This window comes from Drosophila subpulchrella, chromosome 4, assembly GCF_014743375.2.
Source record: "Drosophila subpulchrella strain 33 F10 #4 breed RU33 chromosome 4, RU_Dsub_v1.1 Primary Assembly, whole genome shotgun sequence".
NCBI classification, from domain to species: Eukaryota; Metazoa; Arthropoda; class Insecta; order Diptera; family Drosophilidae; genus Drosophila; species Drosophila subpulchrella.
Genome location: NC_050608.1, coordinates 996695 through 1015376, shown reverse-complemented (window position 1 = coordinate 1015376; position 18682 = coordinate 996695). Strand labels below are relative to the sequence as shown.

General features: G+C 39.8%; 1 protein-coding gene across 1 annotated transcript; it reads right to left on the bottom strand.

Moving 5' to 3' along the window:
- Positions 1 to 385: 385 nt before the first annotated feature.
- Positions 386 to 8859, bottom strand: LOC119555809 (homeobox protein onecut). Its single transcript, XM_037867468.1, has 5 exons — positions 8404 to 8859; positions 6150 to 7953; positions 4745 to 5667; positions 4191 to 4369; positions 386 to 2854 (listed from the first exon to the last, which is right to left on the bottom strand). The coding sequence occupies exons 2-5, from the start codon at positions 7913 to 7915 to the stop codon at positions 2435 to 2437; spliced, it is 3288 nt and encodes a 1095-aa protein (XP_037723396.1). The 5' UTR covers positions 7916 to 7953; positions 8404 to 8859; the 3' UTR covers positions 386 to 2434.
- Between the last annotated feature and the right edge of the window lie 9823 nt (positions 8860 to 18682).

The window sequence follows — 18682 nt, the reverse complement described above, 5'->3', positions numbered from 1 at the left end:
CTTGAGATTCCTCAACTTTTGACATACTACACATTGTTGTAAAAGTCCCGATTTAAAGTTATTAATCAACAAAAATGGCCAGAACATCTTACACTGCCTGAGCATTAACCTACTCATTCGAAACGCTTTGTCAAAATATTACAGCTAAACTGCTAAAATGCAGCGTGCCGAATGTAAGAAATTTAGAAACTGTGTTTATTTAGTAGATCGTATAATTAACTTTCGTCACAAAAGTTGATATAAGAACTTTTCTTTGTTGAAGGTGCGATCGTCACTAGATTTTTACCTAGTTATGAGGTGCTTTTGCTCGATCTAATAAACGAGTAACGATTGTCAAATGAGATTTGATATATACACATAAAGGAACGTTTATAGTTAGGTTTGCCATTAATTTATTATTGCATTGTTTGATTTTTACATAAATACTTAAATTATGAATGTGCCTAAACATGCCCACCCCTCATTCGCAGTAAGTTTGCTGAATTTAATTTAAACTAAATTGACTAGCATACATCAAGAGGCGTATTCTTATTGCATAATATATCCTACAGATATTAACATAGTGCCTGCTTTAATGCCTTTGAGTATTGTTTAAACATTTGGAATCGTTTAAATGTGAATCAAAATTTGTAGTTTCTTCCATGAAGTAAGCGGGTTCTTATTGGAATATCTGCGTTCAAACTTAACTGGAAGGGTTTTTTGAATAATAAATTTATTTACAGTTTCTTATATTAATAACCCGATTTATAATGTATTTAATATTCACGATTTTAAGCCGCTTCCTTCTGATATATTCACATAAAAAATTATATTTGGCCGTTATTTTGTTTTCTTTTTAAAGATTAATGCAAAGGTACATTTTAATATTTTCAAATGCGGATGAGTATGCTAGAATGTGATTGTGAAATAAATAATGATACATTTTAATATTTGCATAAGCTGTGTAAATTAATTTCGTTTTATCTTATAAATTTGACTAGATACAGTTATTTTAATATTATCATTATCATTAATGTTTTTTATAATTGGGTGTTTCCATTTACATATCATAAATTTTATTCAATCTAATATATCTACATACATACAAATTTCTGCTTTACCAAGGACACCTAGTCCATTTGCCTAAGGCCAATTGCAATCCTTTTAAGAGTTAAAAGTAGTATTCATTAAACATATAGGTACGTATGATATCTGACGATTCCTTAAAGTGTAACTGACTTGCTGCGATCGGTATAAGCACAAAACCGGAAATCAATGAAAATAATATATACTGCACCAAATCGACAGTTGGCCGCTTCTTGAAGGCAAAGGATTATGAAAAAAGGAGCAGATCTGGGCGCTGCTGCAAGAACCCTTCTTTTTCGCACGGTTCATTTGGTTAATCTCCTTCACAAATTAAACCAGCCTATGAAATTGCCAACATTGATTTATTGATGGATTCGTACAAAAGTACAACTGACCCAGAGATATAACAAATGATTATTGCTACTACTAACTAATAGCTGTAACAAAACTAAGAAACACGGAAAACAAGCAAGCTTAAATCAGCCCTAAAATTAATGTACTTCAGCCGTTTTAATAGGAGAAAAGTCCCAAGCAAATCGGATAAAACACAATATTTCCTTTTATATGCCGTTACCCAATGGAGTCTATTTACTATATGCACCTGGATATCCCATTTTTAGAAATACAAGGATGTTTAGATAGTTCGATTCTGGCGATTTTCATGATGAAATCAGTTAAACCTTTTATAAGTGCCCTTAAAAAAATACTTTTATAACATCAACTGTAATAGCAAATCGTACCATTGCAACTGGATGCAATTTGCGTTGACATACCTCACAACTTCAACAAATTTGGTTGGAAACAGAAAGACGGACCCGAATACTATTTTGAATTGCAATCATGCTAAACTCGTAAATTTACAATTGTTTCTGTCTACAAAAGATACACTTACTAATCTCTTGATTTAACTATCAGTGAGCAGTCAAATTTATAAAGAACGGACGCAGAAATGTTTCACACTGTTTTGTGCTCAGCAGACTATCATTACCTTTAGGTCATCCAAGCAATTGGAGACGCCCATATCATCTATAAAGAAATTGGCCTCCTGCCCGTGTACGTCTGGGCGAAAGCTTTGCTTCATTGTAGTCTTCTCATCTGATAGCCGTCTGATTTTAGCCAAATGGTCCGACAGTCCCTCATCCCGGTCGTCGTCATAGCTACCCTCGCTATTGCTACCATTATTATCTTCGTCGTTGCTCTTCAAAGTGCGACGACAATCGACTTCCATTGCTCTTGTTGAAGGAACCGTGTGCGTACGAGACAGAGTGCGGGTGCGGTTGGTGTGACGAGTGCTGACACACTTTGTAAATGACTTCGGACTCAATACTTTGGGCTTCTTGCTCGTTCGACGTCTGCTTCGGATATGCCGTCACAACATGTCCCCGTTGGGATCATTGGTATCTCCATGGTCATCTGGGTCCACCAAATCGAAGTCGTGACTTTCCAACTCTAAGTCCATATCAGCTTCTTCGTCGAAGGCTCCAAGAGGAGACATGGCTGTTGTATGGAGACTGGAGTAGTTTTCCTGCGTTAGGCTAGCCGGGTTATGATTGTGATTGTGGCCCTGATTTTGACCCTGACTTTGACTGTGGCTCTCGTCCTCTTCCTGCTCGTCCTGTTGTTGTTGGCGGCTATGCGATAAGTGCATGCTGTTTTTAGAGTCATCGTCCCGCCACTTGTCCATCGATCTTCTGCGGGCGTTCATAAAGAAATTACCCACTGTTGTTGGCTCTAGTCCCAGTTGCCGCGCGATCGTTACTTGCATCTCCTTCGAAGGTCTTTTGGTCTCCTAAAAATTAAAAATGTTATTTTTAACAGCATTAATAAAATAAATGACTTTATTATCCAGTGCTCCCTGGCAGAGAACATTTTTGAGGGGCATTTAGAAGTAAACAGTTGTTAAACGATAGCAAGTTCCAGATCTATACATTTTTCGACTAGGACACAAGTATTCGAACAGAAGAACAAATATAACATAAGTTAGACTCTGTAATATACTGAAAAAAAGTATTCAGTATATAATATAGAACCCGTATAAACCTTATAGTCGTATATGCAGCAGCTATGGCCAAATCTGGGCTAAGCGAACACGCACGCACGCCCATCCTTAGAATCGAATGTCAAACACTTTTTTGGAATAATCGGGTTTTTGGCTCACTTGATAGGTAATCCTACTTAGTGTGACAAGGCTTCAAGAACGTATTAACAGATAAGCCGCAATAAATCCATATCAAAAGTCGGTAGAGACCTGGTTGAGGCCCGTTAAGATAAAATATTAAGAAAATCTTACACTGTTGGAAATGGCAAAAAGGTGTAATTATTTTGAAATTCGATAGCAGAGCTACTGGTATATATTTTAGAATCTCGACTTTAGCGATCCTTCTCATTTCTATTAATTTCTTGTATACATCCTACTATAGAAATAACACCTTTGGTAATCCAGAAAGTTTATAAAGTAAGAGACTAATTTTGGATAGAACCGTATGTTCATGAGGTAAGCCGTTCTACATAGAAGTCCAAGCCTGAACTCATTCGCCGCTTCCGACTTTTTAAAGTATAAATACTCTTGAGCAGGATCAAGAGTCGAGTCTGCGAGCTAGAAAGCTGAGGTTTGTCATTCAGACTTCTAAGCCTTTGTCACAAACATGTTTAAACATTTTGTAAAAGTATAAATATGATTTTGCTTTGTTTATCAATACCCCAATTAAAAAAATGTTTATCACAGTTTGCGAAATCTGAAAATTTCGTTTTGGCTACACCATTTGAAAGCTAGATTTAAAATTTTGCATGTTGATTCAATATCAAGGCAATGTTTGATTTAGCCGAGTGATATGCCCACTCCAGCGACCACAGACAGCAAAAGGTTGTGGTGCCAACATTTTCGAAAATTTGTTTGTAGTGTAAATTATATTTTCTTTCATGTTTAAATATCTAACGGCGTGGCAAATTGGTTTAAATCTGACCATTAGTTGATAGGTTAAACAGGTACTATAAATTGCCTGCATTGGTGGTAAGCACTACACCAATCACATGAATTTCGCCAACAGCCAAATTCCATTTGAATTACATATATGGTTTGACCGGGAATTTCACCTTATTTTGGGACCTTGATTATTGATACCTACTTTGAAAATCGCTTGTAATGTTCGTCTTTGAAGATCGGTGAAGACCAGTCGCGGTTTCTTTGGCTGAGGCATTTGCTCGATCTGAGGCTCTTCCTTTCGACGACAACTAACGATGTTGGTAGCGGACACGATCGTGACGGGTGTAGATGCAGACGAAGAAACCGATTCATTGGGCGGAGCTGGCGTTTTTCAGGTCGGCAGATGGACGACGTTCCAGAACATTGTTGAATAAAATAGAAAAAGTAAGTTGGTGGGTTAACTGAAAAAATACAGATTAAGGCGGGCTCCCTATTTACTATTCAAAACGCAATAATTGGTGATTTGCTTTACGCAAAACGCAATTTTTTCGTATTTTGAAAACGACAAATTTTTAATTGCGGTAAGAAAAGTAAAAGATTTTTGGTCCGTCGGTCTGTTTGACATTTTATCTTTTACTATGGGGAATATAATGTAATGTATTTTTAAGAATTTCGAATTAAATATGATAGTTATAGCTGCAAGGGTATCTTTCTTGTATCTATGCTTTTATGCATAGCTTCTGAAATTCTACTCACCATTTGGTGTCATTGTTGGCCCAACATGAGAGTCCAAATCGGTCGGTATGGTGGATGTGGATCCCGTTGCTGGTCCAAGTGTCATCCCAGACCCCAAAACCGCTCGCTGGGGAATCTGGGCAGCGGCCATTCGAAGAGCAGACATGCGCTGAAACTCGGGCTCCTGGAGCCACTTGTACATCCTTCGGAATGTCTCCCGGCCGGACTTAAGCTTGGACCACGGCTTTGGATTGCGCAGTAGATCGGACAAAGTACCTTGCGAACGACAGAGAACACGTTGTGCGAAGATCGCCTGTGGTATGCTGTACCGCTTGAGTTCGGCCGAGATGCGCTGAGCCAGATCCTTCGTGTTGATCTCCTCCATGTCACTGGTGTTTCCATTGCGGCTCGATCCACCTCCCCCAGAGGTCACTGACGCTTTTGGCGAGGCAGAGACCGAAATCTTGGCCTGCTGGCTGGCACCTTGAAAGCCGTTTAGCAGAGCTGATTGGGGCTGCTGGTGGATGACACACCCTGAGTGCTGGGTACCGTGGATGTTCGGACTACACTGTTCTGCTGTCACGGTGCTCGTCTCTTGGTCTTTGTCCAGGAAAAACTGGGGTCTCTGCCCTGGGGACAGTCGCTCATTCAGCTTGAGTCCGGCTGAATCGTCTGTTACGGGAGGGGGGGTTGGAGTGAGAGACACGACCACTGGCAGATCGGCGGACAGACTAACAATGCTACCGTTGCCGTGCTTCCAGTCATCTGACTTCCAGTCCGGAGGGCAGATCGGAGTGGCCGTAGGAAGCTGCCGGTTCAAGTGTCCCCGCTCAGGCGGCATGTTAAGTCGAGATCTCCGCTCTAGCGGAATGTGGAACCGAGTCTCCAGGTCAACCGGCATATGAAGTCGCACCTCCCGCTCAGGGTGCATTTGAAGCCAATTCCTTCAAATAAATGTAATATTGCTTTAAAGATTATAACTTAACAATTGTGTGTTATAAGAAAGAAAGATCGTGAGGGTACCTTGAAAGGTCACTCTGAAATACGAACAAAAATTGTTCATTCCTATAGTTGTCTTCCAAGCGAATTATTAACTTAAGTTATTTAAATAATGTCCTAATTAAATCCAACTAAGGCTAAGGTTCAAATTGTATTCCAAATCAAGCAATGTTACTACATGTCTGAGGGTTAAAATCAAGTTTATCCATCCCCAATCACTTGTTATTGACTGTCACATTATGGAGGGACTGAATAGGTTTGTATTGAAAACACTTGCTAAAGTATTTAAAATGCTTAAAGCCTTATAGTTTTAAATAAATTTACCCTTACTGATTATAAATTTGAAAGAATACTTTATACCGCGGTCGGAGAACAGGAATTTAGCGATCTTTCTTGTGTTAGGCAAATCTTCTAGCGGTATACATACGTTCCTCCGTTGACACCGGGACCGCTATCTGCTCCAGAGATGTGATCGGAGTAAACGAATTTCTCTCCATTGACATCTGCGTCTCCGCTGTCCCCTCCTGAGATGTGATCAGAGTACGAAAACTTCTCGCCGTTGACATCGGTATCTGCACTTTCTCCTCCAGATATGTGGCCAGAGTAGGCAAACTTTCCCCCATTGACATCGGCATGACCATGGGGGTGCCCGTGAGCTATTGCTGATTCTTTTTTGTGCCCGTTGTGGTTTAGCTGCAGTTGAGATGAGTTAGACACTCGTCCCGAAACCGAGGCATGCAGATCGCACGAGACCAAGTAGTTATTGGGTGGAGGTGAAATCATCGACGATAGCTTTTCATATGAGGAATATGGTGATTGGACGCCGCTCAACACGCCCAAGCCCAAGTGCCCACTTCCCATGGGCATGGTAAGGGCAGAGAATGAGCTGCAATCGTTGTTGTTGCATCCGGAGGACGCCACATTGCCACTAGAGATCGAGCCCGTCCCAGCAGCCTCGGCGGATTGGTTGGTGACCTCTCCACCCTCGACCACTCCTCCACCTCCTTCTCCACCATTGACATCCGCGTCGCCGCTATCTCCTCCGGAGATGTGGCCGGAGTACGCGAACTTTTCGGACATTGTCGATATAGGCGGAAGTGGTTGAATAGGGGTCAGGGTGGCGTATGATGTCTGACTGAACCCAGGCGGTGATAGTCGATCATTCACCGAGGTCAGCGTCTGGTACGAGCTGTGGCTGAGCAGCTGCCCTCGACTGCGCGAGTCCCGATCGTCGTCGTCTTCATCCTCCGGATCTCCGTCTCCCTCCCCATCGGCGTCTCCTTCGCCGTCCACCTCCTTGTCGCTGTCCTGCGAGTGGACGATGACTGACAGAACCTCGCCGTGCACCGCCTCCAATCCCATTTCCAGCTGAGCTGATCTGTGGTGTAGGCCGTGGAGCGCCTGAGCTTGAGCTTGGTGGTGCGGATGGTGGCTCGTTAGGCCGTACTGCTGCTGCTGTTCCAGGAGCTGCTGGTGGTGCTGATTCAGCGTTATCCCCTCGTCGTCGCAGCCAACGTCGTCGGAGGAAATGTCATCCATTTCGTCGACGTCCACGCCAAGACCTGCATTCACACTCGCCACGTCTACGTGCATTCGAATGCGCTTGTGGCCTTGATCCAGGCACTTCGATTGGGCAATAAGTAGCTTCTGTTCCTGCTTTATCGCCATCTCTTGGGAGAGAACCGACTGGGACATCGAGTCCACTGTCAGACCGTCCAAGCTGATGTCGGACGCCACAAAGTCCACTGGGCTGCTACTCACCATTCGCTCCGGGCATTGCTGCGTGTTGTGCCTGTCCGGCTGGAGCAGCCCGAAGGGCAGTGCCATTGTTCTGGGCTGCAGCTGCTGAGACACAATTTGAAAGGACGTCTGCCTATTGCTGTGGCCCATTGAGTCGATCACCATGACAACGGAATCAGAGCCCGACCCCGAAACCAATCCGGATCCGGATCGAGAGCCAGGGCCAGACCGGTGTTTCTTCCCTCCACTAGATCCGTCCGTTCTTGGGCAGGCAGTCATAGTTTGCAGCGAAATCGCCAAGTCCCCGCCGGAATCGGGTCCTCCCTCCTGGTGTTGGTGGTGCGACTGGGACTGACGCTCCGAGTGGTGTCCCACGGTGATGAAATCTGTTGCATCTTCAACCAGGTCCTGGCTAAAGGTCTGGTGGTCAATTATTTCACTTATGGACTCCATTCCTTTCAAGGTGTCTCTTGTGTTACGTTATCGTGCATCTGAAAAGAAAGAATTTAAGTAACACACATAACGGAATTTCAAGCGTTTTAAGGCAAATACGTTTTTATATAATTTTCTATCAGCTGTCCTACGTCCATAACTACACAATAAAAAAAGGTTAAATCAGAAAATTAATGCTCCTTAAAAACAGTAAATATAGATATTAGCCCTAGGTAAAATATATAGGCTACGTTTTAAGTTGTTTTTTTGTTATTAGCTGCACAGAATATTTTTGTCGTTGCCATCGTCGCCGACCTTAAGGGTTGCTTCGTAAATACACAAACATAGATACACGTAAGTGTGTTCTCGCACTTACACACACGCACGAGGCAAGGGGTAGGTGTTGCTTGCACCTTCCTAATATATTGCCCATTTTTGCATGTGTACAAATTGGCTTAAATTTTCTTTTGTAAGATCAAACTATTAGAAGCGTTATCGAAAGTATTTACCCAAATTCTGATGACCTTTAAGCTACATTTCAGTAAGGAGGCTTCGTTTCACTTTTTGCATCTCGAAACAAATTTATCCGAAGCACTATTGCACAAATCACTCGGATGGGAAGATTTTTGAAGATAATTTCGTTCGGTTCCTTGACTGGAATGTTCGAAAAGCCGAGCTCAAATCCGAATAGCCTGGGTCTCTTTCTAAAAAGGATGTACTTTCCAAAGTAAGGCAACTTTTGACAGGATCAAATTGGTGGAAACCTAGGGGCTCCGTCACAACGCCTCGTTCATGTCCACAACTGAATCCTTCGGCCAGAAAATTATCTACGCTTGTTCGTGTATACACATATGTACACACATGTGGGTGGTTTTTCCGAAAGTTTGTTATGTGACTGCCGCGTTCCATTAAGTCTCAGCCTTACGCGAATTATACCCAATTCGAACTGAACGGAACCAAACCAAACAGAACGGAACTAAAATGAACGGCCACAATGCACCACCATCGTGCTAAGGGTTGCCACAGGCAGATACTACACCACAAACCCCACCCCTAGGGCCGGATCATGCGCAGTGCGAGGAGGTGAACTGGAATACAAGTTACCAATGCTCGATGCTTTGCTTACTGCTTTTGAAACGTTATATTTTTGATAAGCAAATTATGTCTATATCTTGAGCTATAGTATCGTTTTTATTTTGCAGTCATGTGCATATTTTTCCACCAAGAGTGTGTTTATCAAATGAAATCATCAAAGTGCCCAACCCACCCCAGTTCCCAAGGTCCGATTTCGGCGAACATTTTGGCTTTTCCATTTTAAAACAAGGAAGTACCTCGACTATCAGATACCTGCTACTTAGCTAAAGGGACCAAAGGGAGATGGGGCTTGTGGGCGTAAGAGTGGGCGTGGCATACTCGCGTGACAAACTTGCGCTGCGTACAAAGCAACGGTATCTAAATCTGAAATCCCGATTCTCTATCTTTTATAGTTAGATAGAGATATCCGCGTTCATATTTTTAGATTTTTTGAAGTTTGTGGGCGGTTTATGGTTGTTAAAGTGGGCGTGGCAAACTTTTTTTGGGCCAATCGATAGGTATTGATGAGGACAATACATTTCACTTAAAATTTTAATTTTGGCATTCAAAACTGTAGGAGAAACGGGAATCTCTAAAATCTACATGCCTAATCCCAGTGTTGCAGCTTTTATAGCTCATAGGGACAGACGGACATGGCTAGATCGACTCGGCTAGTGATCCTGATCAAGAATATAAATACTTTATGGGGTCGGAATCTAGTATACCCTTTTACTCTACGCGTAATTAAGTTTTGGAAAATGTATTTGTTTTGTCGAATTTGCAAGTATTCTTTATCACACAATTTGATATCTAAACTTTTGTAAGTAGAAGGTGCGATCATCGCGACCTCTTACCTCTTTAGGAGGTGTTTTAATTGATAAATACAAATGATTATGATGATGATTAAATACAAATCTTCCAAATACACGTTTTCTGAAAAATAAATATGATTTTAAGTGCATGATTTTGTAAAAGCTGCATGGGTAAATAAACTCCGGCTTTGCAAAGCTAGCATTCGTTCTTGTTTTTATTCCATTGCAGAGGGTATAATGATTTCAGTCAGAAGTTTGCAACGCAGTGAAGGAGACGTTTCTGACCCCATAAAGTTTAAAGGTAAAAGTGAGCTCAGCCTTAGCAACAAGATGTTGCTGTACAGGTCGATAGTGGTTCCATCATTCACGTATTGCATACAAATATGGGGTACCGCTTCAGACTCAAATGTCATGAGGGTCCAAAGAATTCAAAACCGGGCGCTACGTACAATTGCGGATGCGCCTTGGTACGTAAGGAACGATGTCCTGGCTTGCGACCTTCACATCCCCTCGGTGCGAGAGCAGATAAACATGCACTCAAGCCGTTACAACGACCGTCTACAAGCCCACACGAACCACCTAGCAGCATCCCTGGCAAACCGAATCTCAACGAGAAGAAGACTAAAGCGAAGGCACCCCGGTGATCTCTGGTCAAGAGGACGTCAGGTCTCTCGAGTCCTAAAGCAATGAAATTGTTAAATTATTGTAAATATTGTTAATCTCCTTTTCTGTTATGTTTCCATGTTAATTTTTCCTCTTCGTAGACAACGTTTTATAGCCATTAAGTTGGCTGATCAACGTTAAATAAATAAATTTGTTATACTAAAAAAAAAAAAAAAAAAAAAGTGAAGGAGACGTTTCTGACCCCATAAAGTATATATATTCTTGATCAGCATCACTAGACGAGTCGTCCGTCTGTCCGTCCGTTTCTACGCAAACTAGTCTCTCAGTTTTAAAGCTATCGGGCTGAAACTTTCCCAAAAGTCTTATATCTTTTGCAGGTAGTATATAAGTCGGAACCAGCCGGATCGGACAACTATATCTTATAGCTCCCATAGGAATAATCGGACAAAAAAATTAAAAAAAAATTATATCTTTGGTGTTTTTTAGAATATAACCTCCTAAGCTTGGAAATAACATTTTTAAATTAGTTTTGAATTAAATTTTATCGAAATCAGACGACTACATCATAAAGCTGCCATAGGAACGATCGGAAAATTTGTGGAAAAATAATATGAAACAAATTATAGCTTCGGTGTTTTTCAACGTATAACCTCCAAAGCTTGGAAATAACATTTTTTAATTAGTTCTGAGTTTCGAATTTAATTTTATCAAAATCGGACGACTATATCATATAGCTGCCATAGGAAAGATCGGAAAATTGGTAGGAAAACAATATGAAACAAATTATAGCTTCGGTGTTTTTTAACATATAACCTCCTACGCTTGGAAATAACATTTTTTATTTAGTTCTGAATTTCGAACTTAATTTTTTCAAAATCGGACGACTATATGATGTAGCTGCCATAGGAACAATCGGAAAAATGGTGGGAAAATAAAATGAATCAAATTATAGCTTCGGTGTTTTTTGACATATTATCTTATACTATTGGGAATATCAGTTTTTGTTTTTTTTTAATTTAATAGTTATAACTGCAAGGGTATACAAACTTCAACATGCCGAAGTTAACTTCCTTTCTTGTTTAACATATAACCTCCTAAGCTTGGAAATAACATTTTCTAATTAGTTTTGAATTTCGAATTAAATTTTATCAAAATCGGACGACTATATCATATAGCTGCCATAGGAGCGATCCGAAAATTGTTGGGAAAATAATATGAAAGAAACTATAGCTTCGGTGTTTTTAAACATATAACCTCCTCCGCTTAGAAATAGCATTTTTTAATTAATTCTGAGTTTCGAATTTAATTTTATCAAAATCGGACGACTATATCATATAGCTGCCAAAGGAACGATCGGAAAATTGGTGGGAAAATAATACGAAAGAAATTATAGCTTCGGTGTTTTTTGACATATTATCTTATACTATTGGGAATATCATTTTTTGTATTTTTAAATTTAATAATTATAACTGCAAAAGTATACAAACTTCGGCATACCGAAGTTAACTTCCTTTCTTGTTTTTATATTATTTTTTGTAATTTATTTTTATACCCTTGTTTTTATTAAATACACCCAAAAAAGTTTAATTTGACGAACACAGAAAAATTTATGATAAAAAAGAGAAATATATGGCTCGAATGCCAATTTTTAAACATTTAAAATAACTTATACATAAAATTAAAAAAGAGATTTAAAAAAAATTTTTTTTTGAGTTTTGTTAATGAATCAAAAAGTGTTTATTTTCAAACCGAGAAAAAAAGTTTAAACCAGTTTTTCACAAAAATTCACAGGTGGTATGGATGTCGGAACGATAATAGAAAAAATTCAAGCTTCGCTGTTTTTGATCATATTATTTCGTTCTGTGGGAATACACTACTTTTTTACAATTTTATAATTTCGAATAAAATTGTTCTTTAATTTATGAGCTAAGTATAAGCTTCCAATCCTAAAATGGTTCGTTGCTTCTCATCATATTCTATTCTACTCTGCGGTATGCATTACTTTAGGTTTTCAGAAATTCGATTTATTTTATGTACAAATCTTACGACTATATCATATAGCTATTATAGGAACAGTAATATACGTGTAATTTCAATTGCATGAAATGGTTAAACTTAATTTGTTTGTTTGCCCCATATCTTAGCATCTGCCAAATGGATGGTTTATTTTTTTTGATGCTACAAAAATGGTGCTAAACACGTGTAATCGTTTCGAGACCACGAAAAAGAACTCATATCATTCAAAAAGAATCACCCATATGGGTCAATCCATGTCAAACGTGTCACGAAATCAACAGTTAAATTTCAGAAAAATACGAAATATTTTCGATAGAGAAGCGAATGGTTATAGCTCGTTTTCCTTTTTTTTATTAAGCGCCTTTATTTTAGCGGAGTCCTCAGTATCAAACACCTCTTAACAAAAATAAACATATAACTTAACTTAAATAATGTTCGATCTCTCAAAAAAATATTTTCAAAATTAATTTATTAATATTTAGTAAGTATTTATTTAGGAGCTTAGGTGGTTTTGTACTTGGGGTTTCGCGATTTGTTAAAGATGGAAATGCATTTGAACTGCGATGGCGCCGTTGCAAGGAAATTGTTGTTGATGGAGGCCCAAGGACCCGTTTAACGGCTCGGAACCCAGCAATTGACCTTATCTTGAGAAGAAATACTGCTGTGCTCTTTTTTAAGGAAAGGACCAACCTCCTGCTTATGTCCTTCTTGGCAAGACCTGGAACCTGCTGCACCAAAACTTACATTATTTATCTAAAGAAAAATCCATTAAAGGGCGCACCCATCTCCCAAAATTGTTGCTTAAAAATGGATATAGTCAAAGATCCGTATCCGAGAAACCAAACGCATTAACCACTTGCGCTACGGATACAGCAGAACGGCCGCTGACAAGTTCTGAAATTAAATATTTTGGTTCGACAGATCAAGCAAAAATAAACATTTATATTTTCTAGAAAATATATATATTTTGTAGGGTAAGAATCATTTTAAGGATAGAGTAATCATTTTTAGAAAAGCTAATGCAAACCAATTTAATTTTTAAGTTAGCCTTTCTATCTTTTAGTAAATAATTTTTAGATATAAAGACATTTTTATACCCGTTACTCGTAGAGTAAAAGGGTACACTAGATTCGTCGAAAAGTATGTAACAGGCAGAAGGAAGCGTTTCCGACCCCGTAAAGTATATATATTCTTGATCAGGATCACTAGCCGAGTCGATCTAGCCATGTCCGTCTGTCCGAATGAACGCTGAGATCTCGGAAAATATAAGAGCTATAACACTGGGATTAGGCATGCAGGTTCCTGAGATTCCTGCACAGCGCCAGTTTATTTCAGCAGAGTGCCACGCCCACTCTAACGCCCACAAACCGGCCAAGACTGTGGCTCCTACAGTTTTGATGCCAGAATAAAATAAATAAATAAATAAAGTCATCAATACCTATCGATTGGTCCAAAAAAAATTTTGCCACGCCCACTCTAACGCCTATAACGCTTAAATCTGTCTACCGCCGGTAGGTGGCGCATTTCCATCTCGCTTTGCTGCTTGCATATCTCCATTTCCCTTTGGTCCCATTAGCTGAGTAACGGGTATCTGATAGTCGAGGTACTGGACTATAGCGTTCTTCCTTGCTTAAGCCTAGTACTCAGATCGGCTAAGAGTTTCACTAGTCGAAAAATCTTATTCTATGTAGTGTGACCGAAGTTTTCAAAGTTCACCCGCGATGCATGTGGCATGGTCTTACTGACAAGCGGCTGGGCTTGTTGCCAAAAGGAAAACAAATCAATTGGATAAATTTAAAAAGGAGGATTCAGCTGGTACACAAAGAAATTAAAATAAAAATGAATTGAATGTTCAACGAATATTTTTATTTACGTAAATTTGTAGTTTAAAGCATCCTTCTCGTCCCACGGATGCTTCGCCACCCTTCCCGCGCCACCGCAGTCCAGCTCCGAGTCGTAATGGGCATATTGGACCTTGAGGAAGTGGGAGCCAGATAGGGAACGGGGTTGATCCCCTGATGCTGCAAACTGTTCCTTAGCGTGCGCCCTATTTTTCTCATCCCCATAGAAGCCAACGGGTCCTCCAGCTCCGCTTAAGCTGACCAAGTAGCTGGTGGTGGTGGTGTCCGGAGTCCTAACGAAGAGGTCGTCGGATATCGTAACACTGGTGGCTCTGCTAAAAAGATACTTATATTAGTACAACGTAACCAAATTCTTTTGGCCAGGTCTTACTTTATTTACGGGGATTCGCCCCGGAGGATGTCCATGTAGAGAGCGGAATCCCACTCGGCATATTCCTTCACACTGGGATTCTATAGTGGATCTCCTCCAGCACTTCAACTATTCTACGGATTTGCCCCTGTTGTGGTATTGCTCCCTGTCGATGAAATCCCACAATAAAAGGCAACACCTTGGATTAGGCGTCCTTTTTCATCTGCACTGACCTCCTGCATCCGATTTTAGGGTTTTCCTTCCATTTTAAATTTTTAGTTTTTATATCGCCTTTGCACGAACACCGCCAAAGATCAAATTTCTTATTCTTTGGGCCGCGGCTAACGGCGTTCATCGAAATTCACTCGCAAAATCTGGTATTTTTTCTGGTATTTCCTTAGCTCATCTGAGTACCGCGCTGAAAAACCGAGTATGCCGAGTATTTACCTCTCGCTCACTCCTATGGTTAGCTAGCGGTTTTCGTCGATATGAGTACTAGGCTTTAAATTGCAAACCCATCTCTTAAGACCATGCTTCATGCATTGGGGGTAAACTTTTAAAACTTTGGTCACACTGCAAAGAATACCATTTTTCGACTAGTGAAACTCTAGGCTTAAGGAAACTAAATTTGAAAACTCAACTCTCTAGCTCAAATAGTTGCAGAGATCACAGCGTTCACACAAATAGACGGACAGATGGAAAATGGCATGTTCTTAAGTATAGAAATAGTTTTTTAGGAATTTAAATAAAGTATGTATAGTTAGACACAGAAAATTAAAACTACAACCTTTTTTCCAGTTTTAATAATTAATTTATAAACAAATTTATAACAAAATAGTCTTTAGATTTCGATGGCAAACTTTTAATGTTTTCCTTTTACTTAAAAGATACCTAATAAGTATATTTTCTCATCAAATTGTTGTTGGATAGTTTTGCGCCTCTGAAATAAGCATGAAATGTTTTTTATACTTAATTGAAACGGGTTGCCCTTTTTATCGCTCCATATCTTAATGGTAATTTTTATGACAAAAAGTGTTATGTGGGCATACCCGCCATATGGTCAACCAGGACCAAAATAAAAAAATCTTCATAATCACCGTATTTTTTGCGAATTTTCATACATAAATGGACAAATTTCCCTAAAACTGAAAAAAAAAATTTTTTTTTATTATTAGCTTTTTTTAAAAAGCATTTTTATGTTAAATTATTTCCCAAGAAAAACATATGATTTGTTTGAACTTTTTCCACCAAATCTCTTTATTGCAATCTAATAAGAAGATAAAAATTCAAGGAGAGCGAAAAAATTTTCAATGTATTGTTAATAAAACAACATGGAAAAATCGTACGTTCGCGACCCGTACGTTCGCAACCGGTACTTAATTCAATAACAAAAAAAAACAAATGGAGATATTTCCTTGGGAACAGACTCGAATGAAAGCTACATGAATCCATTTTAAAAGTAAAATTATTGCTTTAGAATATTCCGTCCCAAATCGCAGATTTTTGCATTTTACTAGTTTAAGCCAAAATCGACTTCCATTTTGCGTACGTTCGCGACCACATGTTTTTTGCCAATATAATGAAAATTAAAGCTCAATAAACCCCATCATTTACACTAAGCAAAGAGCTAACAAAATGCTATCGAATAGCAAAAAAAAATTTAGAAAACGTTTATTTTCTCTTTTTTATTTGCACTAAGTGCGTACGACCCCTGGAAATGCCCATATATCAAAGTTAAGGAATCTTAAGTTCTATATAGTTTGAAATTAAAAAAAATCATTAGAATCAATTTTGAGAAAATAGGCAATAAACTTTAAGCTTTAAAGCCTAGTACTCAGATCGGCTAAGGGTTTCACTAGTCGAAAAATCTTATTCTTTGTAGTGTGACCGAAGTTTTCAAAATTCACCCGCAATGCATGTAGCATGGTCTTACTGACAAGCAGCTGGGTTTGTTGCCAAACGGAAAACAAAACAATTGGAGAAATTTAAAAAGGAGGAGTCTGCTGGTACACAAAAAAATTTAATTAAAAATAGATGGAATGTTCAACGAATGTTTTTATTTATGTAAATTAGTTGTTTAAAGCTTCCTTTTCGTCCCACGGATGCTTCGCCATCTTTCCCGCGCCACCGCAGTCCAGCTCCAAGTCCCAATAGGCATATTGGACCTTGAGGAAATGGGAGCCGGATTGGGAACAGGGTTGATCCGCTGATGCTGCAGGAAGTCGCCTAGCATCCTGGCAGTGGCTGGACATGGCTTCTCCAACTGTTCCTTAGCGGGCGTCCTATTTTCCTCCTCCCTGTAGAAGGCAGCGCGTCCTCCAGCTCCGCTTAAGCTGCCAAGTAGCTGGTGGTTATGGTGTACGGAGTCCTAATGGAGAGGTCTTCGGAGATCATATTACTGGTGGTTCTGCTGAACAGATACTTCTATTAGTAAAACGCAACCAAATTATTTTGGCTAGATCTTACTTTCTTTGCCAGGACACGCTCGGCAGGATGTCCATGTAGAGAGCGAAGTCCCACTCGGCATGTTCCTTCCCACTGGGATTCTCTAGTGGATCTCTTCCAGCACTTCAACTATTCTGCGGATTTGCCCCTGTTGTGGTATTGCTTCCTGTCGGTCAAATCCCACAATAATGGGCAACAGCTTGGATTAGGCGTCCTTTTTCATCTGCACTGACCTCCTTTAACCGTTTTTGGGGTTTTTCTTTCACTTAAAATTTTTAAATTCCCCACCGGTTCTGCACGAATACCGCCAAAGATTAAATTTCTTATTCTTTGGGCCGCGGCTAACGGCGTTCATCGAAAATTCACTCCCGAAATCTGGTATTTTTTCTGGTATTTCCTTAGCTCATCTGAGTACCGCGCTGAAAAACAGACCCGACGAAAACCTTTAGCCGCCTGTTTGCCTCTCGCTCACTCCTATGGTTAGCTCGCGGTTTTCGTCGATGTGAGTACTAGGCTTAAGTCTATTGTATTTAGGCAATTTTAGCAAAGGCAGCGTGATAAACATTTTAAAAAGGAATTTGGAAATACCATAGTCTAAAATTCATGACAAAAGTTTTTTTATCCGATAATTTAAGCTTTTTTATTTCGTTTTAAGCCGCAAACTGTATAGCACTTGAGAAAGTATGTTGAATTTGTTTGTAAAATGAAAAATTTTTATTAATTTTCTAAATCAATTTTATCCCCTTTAAAGTTATCCCCTCCCGATAAATAGTCAATAGTCCCTTTCCGGTAAGTCATCAGCGCCTTCTTCGATTTTTGTATCTCTCCAATCGACTCAAAACGCGTTCCCGGAAGTGGCCTTATGAGTTTTGGGAATATCCATAATTCACACGGGGCCAAGTTAGGCGAATACGTTGCTTGCGGAACGATATGCGTCGAATTTTTGGCGAAATGCTCGTGATGCAAAAACCAAGAGTTGTTGTTGCCCTTAATTCTGGTCTTTTTAGACGAATTGTTTCTCACAATCGACGCATAAAGCCTAGTACTCACATCGACGAAAAACGCGAGCTAACCATACGAGTGAGCGAGAGGCGAACACGCGGCTAACGCTTTTCGTCGGGTCTGTTTATCAGCGCGGTACTCAGATGAGCTAAGGAAATACCAGAAAAAAACAGTTTTATCGAGTGAATTTCGATGAACGCCGCAAGCCGCGGCCCAAAAAATAAGAAATTTAATCTTTGGCGGTGTTCGTAACTTCCCTCAGGTCAATCTGTTAAAAAGGAATATTGTTTGAGCGTTAAAGCCTAGTACTCACATCGACGAAAACCGCGAGCTAACCATAGGAGTGAGCGAGAGGCAAACAGGCGGCTAAAGCTTTTCGTCGGGTCTCTTTTTCAGCGCGGTACTCAGATGAGCTAAGGAAATACCAGAAAAAATTCCAGATTTCGGGAGTGAATTTTCGATGAACGCCGTTAGCTGCAGCCAAAAGAATAAGAAATTTAATCTTTGGCGGTGTTCGTGTTGAGTTTTACTAGTCGAAAAATCGTATTCTTTGTAGTGTGACCGACGCTTTCAAAGTTCACCCGCAATGCATGTAGCATGGTCT

What these genes read in the sequence shown, in the direction of transcription:
- LOC119555809 (XM_037867468.1), bottom strand. Translation starts at nt 7,915, where the DNA reads ATGGAGTCCATAAGTGAAATAATTGACCACCAGACCTTTAGCCAGGAC. An exon ending in GCCAACAATGACACCAAATG is followed by an intron (nt 4,370 to 4,744) that starts GTGAGTAGAATT and finishes GAAAAACGCCAG; the next exon opens with CTCCGCCCAATGAATCGGTT. An exon ending in CATTACAAGCGATTTTCAAA is followed by an intron (nt 2,855 to 4,190) that starts GTAGGTATCAAT and finishes TTTAATTTTTAG; the next exon opens with GAGACCAAAAGACCTTCGAA.